The following is a 9,171-nucleotide window of genomic DNA, read 5'->3' as shown; positions in this document are numbered from 1 at the left end:
ACAGACAGACAGACAGACATTCCCACAGACAGACAGACAGACATTCCCACAGACAGACAGACAGACGTTCCCACAGACAGACAGACAGACAGACATTCCCACAGACAGACAGACAGACATTCCCACAGACAGACAGACAGACATTCCCACAGACAGACAGACAGACAGACATTCCTACAGACAGACAGACAGACATCCCCACAGACAGACAGACAGACATTCCCACAGACAGACAGACAGACAGACAGACAATCCCACAGACAGACAGACAGACATTCCCACAGACAGACAGACAGACGTTCCCACAGACAGACAGACAGACAGACATTCCCACAGACAGACAGACAGACATTCCCACAGACAGACAGACAGACATTCCCACAGACAGACAGACAGACATTCCCACACGACACACAGCCCCTCACCCCACACACACAGCCCCTAACCCCACACACACACAACCCCTAACCGCGCACACACACACAACCCCTAACCACACACACACACACACACACACACACACACACACACACACACACAAAGCCCCAGGCCTGGTACACTGTCAGAAGGATTCTCACAAAATCAGCAGCAAAAACACTCCTGCCAGTGTGGCACGGTGGCACAGTGGTTAGCGCTGCTGCCGCCTCAAAGTGCCAGGGACCTGGGTTCAATTCCCGGCTTGGGTGATTGTCTGGAGTTTGCACATTCTCCCCATGTCTGCGTGGGTTTCCTCCAGGTGCTCCAGTTTCCTCCCACAGTCCTAAGATGTGCAGGTTAGATGGATTGGCCATGCTAAATTGCCCGTTAGTGTCCCAAGATGTACAGGTTAGGGGGATTAGCCATGTTAAATGCATGGGGTTATGGGGTTTGGGTGGGGAGGAGGGGCTGGGTGGAGTGTTTTTTCGGAGAGTCGGTGCAGACTCGATGGGCTGAATGGCCTCTTTCTGCACTGTCGGGATTTTTGTGGTTCCTGGGTTTTGATTGGTGTATTGGAACTGGTGAGAGAACTGTAACCCTGGGAGCCTGTCGTCCTGGGACACACAACAGAGGGGGACAAAGAAAAGTAAAAAGGCCTTGGCCAATTGAAACTGAGTTCCATCTTTCACAGCAGCAACGGAATTGTTTAGTAACTAATCCGTGACAAGGTTTAAACTCACATTTCACTGTCTGCACTGATATGCACCCAGTCCACTGCGGTTTTTACTGTCATCTAGATAACTGTTTATTATAAAATAGAATAGTGTTTGGAACATGTTCAATGAGGTTCTGTGTTTTGAAACTTGTACCTTTTTTGGAAGTTGAATGTTTTAATCTGTGGATCTGGTGCTTGGAGAGAAGAGGAATTCTGCTCATGAGGAAACCTCTGCTCTTCCTCACAACAAAGTGCGCCTGCCTAATCGAGGAGGAATATTTCACCAGCCCCTGTCGGGGTTCACCCTGATTCCTGCAGCAGACATTGGTGCGGGGCCCTCTCCCAATGTGTTTGCCTCAGGCAGGCGAGCTGCATCTCTGTGGCTCTTTGTCCCTTCGGAATCTTCAAGGGGTGAAGGAGACAAAGGTCAGATGGACAGAAATCCGGATGTGAATGGACTGACGTGGTTGGACCACAGGAAGGGCAATGGATGGTTCGAAGGCAGTCCGGATTGAATAAGGGCATTTGGAGAGTGACATTGTGCTGAATTCTGAGGCTGACCTCGATGCCCTTCCAATCTCTCACATTCCAAACAATTTATGACATAGTTTGGACTTTTTCATGAGATGAGACACTTGTTGATTAATGTTTAACGTCTCCTGTAAATGATCAAACTAATATTGAAACTAAGGTCCACCACTGTGCACTTTAACCTTTATTAATTACCTTCCTGTGTGGCCTGAAAGACTCTGACCTTTAACCTTTAAGTAGAAGGTATTATGTTTGAGTATTATTCTGTAGACCAGTGTTAAGTGAATATAAAAATACAAATGTATTGTCGGACTCTCTTTTCTAATCGCATAAACAAGTGACGCAATCTTCGAAAACTAATATCTGTGACTCTGAACTACAGAATGCTATTGATTGGAACACAAGAAACTGGATCAGGAGCAGGCCATTCAGCCCCTCAAACCTGCTCCACCATTCAATACAATCATGGCCCATCTAATTCTGGGTTGACTCCAGGCTCCTCTCTGCCCTTGACTCTCATGTGGATCAAAGGTCTAACTCAGTCTTGAATATATTCGATGATCCAGTCTCAATGGCCCAATTGGCAGCACGGTGGCACAGTGGTTAGCACTTCTGCCTCACAGTGCCAGGGACTCAGGTTTGATTCCCAGCTTCAGTCACTGTTTGTGCGGAGTCTGCACACTCCCCCCCCCCCCCCCCCCCCCCCCGCCCCATGTCAGCGTGGGTTTCCTCCGGGTGTTTCAGTTTCCTCCCACAATCCAAAGATGTGCAGGCTTGGTACCATGCTAAATTGCCTCTTGGCGTCTCAAGATGTGCGGGCTCGGTGCATTGGCCGTGCTAAATTGCCCCTTCGTGTCCCACAATGTGTAGGTTAGGTGGATTGGCCATGGTAAGTTGCCCCTTAGTGTCCCAAGATGTACAGGTTAGGTGGGTTGGACATGCTAAATGGATAGAGTGAGCCTGGATAAGATGCTGTTTTGGAGAGTCAGTGCAGACTTGATGGGGTTTCCGAGGTGGCCGGTGCTGCCTAAACTTCAGGCAATACAAGACTCACGAAGCCAGTGTCTCCGTTTAAAGACTTAGCTTTTATTTAGACTTGTGGCCACTAGGAGACCATCAAAAGAGTCAGGGCAGCTCTGAGATAGAGCAGCTAGACCTCTCTGATGAAATCTGATTCAAAACTGATCAATGATAGGTTTTCTTATAAATTACTCCCACTTTTCATTAGCTTTACATCAATCATCTTCATTATACAATAATACCTGTCATATGCCTTAGCCAATTGCATTTTATTCTCTGACATAATGGCATTTTATTAGTCCGTAGAATCCGGAAGCTAACTCCTGTCTTGGCTGACCCCACTTCCCGTGTTGCCTAGTAACCTCAGATGCGAGCCCAAAGTTCAAATGAACATTCTCATGGGTTCCCTTAAAGATCAGTGCCAAACCAGACTAACACATGACTCCACATCTAGGCATGCATCCATCTTGTCTGGGCAGTGAATAAACCCGATTCATGAAATGCAATTGAGTGTTCTAAATGCTCTCTCCGTCCGAAACTCTGCTGATAAATCTTACATATTCTCAAGGTCTAAACATTCGCTTGGAATATGGCTTTTCCCCAATGCCTTTTATCATGATTACTCGCTGCAAATTGCCCTTGGCTAAAATGAACAATAGGTCTTAAAAGATACCTGAATATATTCAAAATATCAGCATATGTGTTTTAAAATCATAATCACTTGTCTAAATCTCTCACTGCATCTCATACATGTGAACTATTCTTTTGTTAGCTCATAAGCTTATTTTAAAAGTCATTTAGAAACATAGAAAAACTACAGCACAAAACAGACCCTTCGGCCCCACAAGTTGTGCCGAACATATCCCTACCTTTTAGGCCTACCTATAACCCTTCATCCTATTAAGTCCCATGTACTCATCCAGGAGTCCCTTAAAAGACCCTATTGAGTTTGCCTCCACCACCACTGACGGCAGCCGATTCCACTCGCCCACCACCCTCTGTGTGAAAAACTTCCCCCTAACATTTCCCCTCTACCTACCCCCCAGCACCTTAAACCTGTGTCCTCTCGTAGCAGACATTTCCACCCTGGGAAAAAGCCTCTGAGAGTCCACCCGATCTATGCCTCTCAACATCTTATATACCTCTATTAGGTCTCCTCTCATCCTACGTCTCTCCAAGGAGAAAAGACCGAGCTCCCTCAGCCTATCCTCATAAGGCATGCCACTCAATCCAGGCAACATCCTTGTAAACCTCCTCTGCATCCTTTCAATCTTTTCCACATCCTTCCTGTAATGAGGTGACCAGAACTGAGCACAGTACTCCAAGTGGGGTCTGACGAGGGTCTTATATAGCTGCATCATTATCCCCAGACTCCTAAACTCAATCCCTCGATTGATAAAGGCCAGCACACCATACACCTTCTTAACCACCTCCTCCACCTGCGGGGCCAATTTTAGAGTCCCATGGACCCAGACCCCAAGGTCCTTCTGATCCTCTACAGTACTAAGAGTCTTTCCCTTTATATTGTACTCCTTCACTCCATTTGACCTGCCAAAATGGACCACTACGCATTTATCTGGGTTGAAGTCCATCTGCCATTTCTCTGCCCAGTCTTGCATCCTATCGATGTCCCTCTGTAACTTCTGACATCCCTCCAGACTATCCACAACCCCACCAACCTTCGTGTCATCGGCAAACTTACCAACCCATCCCTCCACTTCCTCATCCAGGTCATTTATGAAAATGACAAACAGCAAAGGTCCCAGAACAGATCCCTGGGGCACACCACTGGTGACCAACCTCCATTTAGAAAAAGACCCATCTATACCCACTCTCTGCCTCCTTTTGGCAAGCCAGTTCTGGATCCACAGGGCAGCAGCCCCTTGGATCCCATGCCCTCTCACTTTTTCTAGAAGCCTTGCATGGGGGACCTTATCGAACGCTTTGCTAAAATCCATATAAACCACATCTACCGCCTTCCCTTCGTCAATGTGTTTAGTCACATTTTCGAAGAACTCCACCAGGCTCGTAAGGCACGATCTGCCTTTGACAAAGCCGTACTGAGTATTCTTGAGCATACTAAACCTCTCTAAATGCTCATAAATCTTGTCCCTCAGGATCTTCTCCATCAGCTCTCCAACCACTGAGGTTAGACTCACCGGTCGGTAATTTCCTGGGCTATCCCTATTCCCCTTCTTGAAAATATCCGCAATCCTCCAATCCTCCGGCGCCTCTCGACGACGCAAAGATCATTGCCAGATGATTAACTCAATACTGGTAGTTCTGTCTTAATGTCTAATGGTTTAAAAATCTTACTAACATATTGGGGTTCTCCCTCTTACAACATCCAATGGGGCAAATGGCCTAATTCTGCTCTGTAGAGATTCTATACTGCTCTCTGTGGGGAAGAGAATTCCAAACACTGATGACCGCCTGAGAGAAGAAATTACTCCTCATCTCTTTCGTAAGGGAGAGCTATTATTTTTAAGGAGTCATGAAGTTCCAACTGGATGTTAACAACTGTCAGATTCCTTTAATTAATTTCTATTCTTCAATTATTGCCTCACGGGCAGCATGTTGGCACAGTGGTTAGCACTGCTGCCTCACAGCGCCAGGGACCCAGGTTCAATTCCAGCCTTGGGTCACTGTCTGTGTGGAGTTTGCACAATATTCCCGTGTCTGCGTGGGTTTCCTCTGGGTGCTCTGGTTTCCTCCCACAGTCCAAAGATTAGCAGGTTAGGTGGATTGGCCATGCTAAATTGCCCCTTGGTGTCAGGAAGATTAGTAGAGTAACTTCATGGTGTTAAGTGGATAGGACCTGGGTGGGATTGTTGTTGGTGCAGGTTGCTGGGCCGAATGGCCTCCTTCTGCTCTTTGGGGATTCTATGAAAATCTATGTCCAATCTATGTAAAATATTTAAACACTGATGATTGGTGGTACTTGTTTCCTAATTAGCTGTCTGTGAGAATTCTTTGATATGATTGGCTGCTTGAACAGCTTGATGACATCACCGCAACTCCACACTGGGAGTCCCCCATCAATGACATTATAGTCAATTGTACACCGAAAGAAATTCTCACCACAGAGATCAACAGACCAACCACCCAGTGCCGTGAACGACGGTCGGAAAAGGGGAAGGCCATTTGGCCCCTCGAAACTGCTCATTCAATAAGAGTTTTTTTCAATGTATAAAAGGTAAGAGAGAGGCAAAAGTAGCCACTGGAAAATGAGGCTGGAGAAGTAATAATCGGAAACAAAGCAATGGCAGAGGAACTGAATAGTTACTTTGCATCAGTCTTCACGGTGGAAGACACCAGTGGGATGCCAGAGCTCCAGGAGAATCAGAGGGCACAGGTGAGTGCAGTGGCCATCACTAAGGAGAAGGTTCTGAGGAAACTGAAAGGTCTGAAGGTGGATAAATCACCTGGACCGGATGGACTACACCCCATGGTTCTAAAAGAGCTGTGGAAATTGTGGAGGCATTGGTGATGATCTTTCAGGAATCACTGGAGGCAGGGAGGATCCCAGAGGACTGGAAAGTAACACCGCTGTTTAAGAAGGGAGGGAGGCAGCAGACAGGAAGTTATAGGCCAGTTAGCCTGACTTCGGCCATTGGCAAGATTTTAGAGTCCATTATTAAAGATGAGATCGCAAAGTACTTGGAAGTGCATGATAAAGTAGGACTGAGTCAGCACGGCATTGTCAAGGGGAGGTCATGTCTGACAAATCTGTTAGAGTTCTTTGAGGAGGTAACAAGGGAGTTAGATAAAGGAGAACCAGTGGATGTGATTTATTTAGATTTCCAGAAGCCTTTGACAACGTGCCACATAGGAGACTGTTAAATAAGTTAAGTGCCCATGGTGTTAAGGGTAAGATCCTGGGATGGATAGAGGATTGGCTGACTGGCAGAATAAGAAGTCTCACAACACCAGGTTAAAGTCCAACAGGTATATTTGGTAGCAAAAGCCACTAGCTTTCGGAGCGCTGCTCCTTCGTCAGGTGAGTGGGAGTTCTGTTCACAAACAGGGCATATAAAGACTCAAACTCAATTTACAAAATAATGGTTGGAATGCGAGTCTTTACAGGTAATCAAGTCTTAAAGGTACAGACAATGTGAGTGGAGAGAGCGTTAAGCACAGGTTAAAGAGATGTGTATTGTCTCCAGACAGGACAGTTAGTGAGATTTTGCAAGCCCAGGCAACACGTGGGGGTTACAGATAGTGTGACATGAACCCAAGATCCTGGTTGAGGCCGTCCTCATGTGTGCGGAACCTGGCTATCAGTCTCTGCTCAGCGACTCTGCGTTGTCGTGTGTCGTGAAGGCCACCTTGGAGAACGCTTACCCGAAGATCAGAGGCCGAATGCCCGTGACCGCTGAAGTGTTCCCCAACAGGAAGAGAACTCTCTTGCCTGGTGATTGTCGAGCGGTGTCCATTCATCTGTTGTTGTAGCGTCTGCATGGTCTCCCCAATGTACCATGCCTCGGGACATCCTTTCCTGCAGCGTATCAGATAGACAACGTTGGCCGAGTTGCAAGCGTATGTACTGTGTACCTAGTGGATGGTGTTCTTGCGTGAGATGATGGCATCCGTGTCGATGATCTGGCACGTCCTGCAGAGGTTGCTGTGGCAGGTTGTGTGGTGTCGTGGAACAGTGGGAAAATGCTTAGGGAATCAGAAGCACAAAGGGACTTGGGAGTCATTGTTCAAGATTCTCCTAAAGTTAACGTGCAGGTTCAGTCAGCAGTTAGGAAGGCAAATGCAATGTTAGCATTTATGTCGAGAGGGCGAGAATACAAGAGCAGGGATGCACTTCTGAGGCTGTATAATCATAGAAACCCTACAGTACAGAAGGAGGCCATTCGGCCCATCGAGTCTGCACCGACCACAGTCCCACGCTGGCCCTACCCCCATATCCCTACATATTTACCCGCTAATCCCTCTAATCTACGCATCTCAGGACTCTAAGGGGCAATTTTTAGCATAGCCAATCAACCTAACCTAACCCGCACATCTTTGGACTGTGGGAGGAAACCGGAGCACCCAGAGGAAACCCACGCAGACACGAGGAGAATGTGCAAACTCCACACAGACAGTGACCCAAGCCGGGAATCGAACCCAGGTCCCTGGAGCTGTGAAGCAGCAGTGCTAACCACTGTGCTACCGTGCCGCCCTTGTCATCGGAGAAAGGCTCTGGTATAAGGCTCTGGTCAGACCCCATTTGGAGTATTGTGAACAGTTTTGGGCCCCATATCTAAAGAAGGATGTATTGGCCTTGGAAAGGGTCCAGAGGAGGTTCACAAGAATGATCCCTGAAACAAAGAGCTTGTCGCATGAGGAACGGTTGAGGATTCTGGGTCTGTATTGCTTGGAGTTTATAAGGATGAGGGGGGATCTTATTGAAACTTACAGGATACTGCGAGGCCTGGATAGAGTGGACATGGAGAGGATGTTTGCACTAGTAGGAAAAACTAGAACCAGAGGGCACGATCGCACTAAAGGGACGATCCTTTAAAACAGAGATGAGGAGGAATTTTTTCAGCCAGAGAGTGGTGAATCTGTGGAACTCAGAAGGCTGTGGAGGCCAGGTCATTGAGTGTCTTTAAGACATAGATAGGTTCTTGATTAATAAGGGGATCAGGGGTTATGGGGAAAAGGCAGGAGAATGGGGATGAGAAAAATATCAGCCATGATTGAATGGCGGAGCGGACTCGATGGGCCGAGTGGCCTAATTCTGCTCCTACATCTTCTGGTCTTATGGCCTAAGATCATGTTGATCCGATCATGGTCTCAACTCCATTCCTGCCCACATGACCCACATAACCTTTGACTCCTCACAGATCAAAAAAATCTACCCTTGCAACCTTGCCTTTCTGCAGACAGATAAATCTGCGGATTGGCTTTTTGCAATCAGTTTCTTAGTGTCAGTAAGTGTGTGATTCACTGCTCTGCAGTGTCGAGAGCAGGGCGTCTGCCACACCTATTGTTCAGTAACAAAGAAGTCACCAGTCCTGTGCCTGAGGCTGATTAGATTCCAGACTGGTTAGGAAATACCTTTCATGAAGTCATGCAATGTTGCGAGGAAGACTGAGTCACAATGTCAGCTCCTCACCTGGTGTTCACTTCATTCTCCAATTCACAATGGCAAAGTGGTTAGCACTGCTGCCTCACATCCATGACCCGGGTTCGATTCCCGGCTTGGGTGACTATCTGTGTGGGGAGTCTGCATGTTCTCCCCTTGTCTGTGTGGGTTTCCTCCGGGTGCTCCGGTTTCCACCTCTGGTCCAAAGATGTGCAGGTTAAGTGAATTAGCCATGCTAAATTGCCTCTTAGTGTCCAAAGATGTGCAGGTTAAGTAGATTGGCCATGGTAAGTGCCCGGAGTTACGGGGATTGTCGGGGGCGGGGGGGCGGGCGGACGGGGGGGTGGGAGGGGGGTTGCTGTGGGTGGGCCTGTGTTGGATGCTCCTTCGGAGAGTTGGTGCAGAC

The 9,171-nt window shown here is 47.6% G+C and overlaps 1 protein-coding gene across 1 annotated transcript in view; it reads left to right on the top strand.

Moving 5' to 3' along the window:
• Positions 1-1,647, top strand: part of LOC144480149 (phosphoinositide 3-kinase adapter protein 1-like) — a 188,628-nt gene extending 186,981 nt beyond the window's left edge. The window contains exon 4 of the mRNA XM_078199293.1: positions 1,334-1,647. Coding sequence (XP_078055419.1) covers positions 1,334-1,647 — 314 coding nt within the window. The remainder of the gene's footprint in view (positions 1-1,333) is intronic.
• Positions 1,648-9,171: the final 7,524 nt, after the last annotated feature.

The sequence above is a fragment of the Mustelus asterias genome, chromosome 28, assembly GCF_964213995.1.
Source record: "Mustelus asterias chromosome 28, sMusAst1.hap1.1, whole genome shotgun sequence".
NCBI lineage: Eukaryota > Metazoa > Chordata > Chondrichthyes > Carcharhiniformes > Triakidae > Mustelus > Mustelus asterias.
This window is presented reverse-complemented; position numbering and strand designations above follow the sequence as displayed.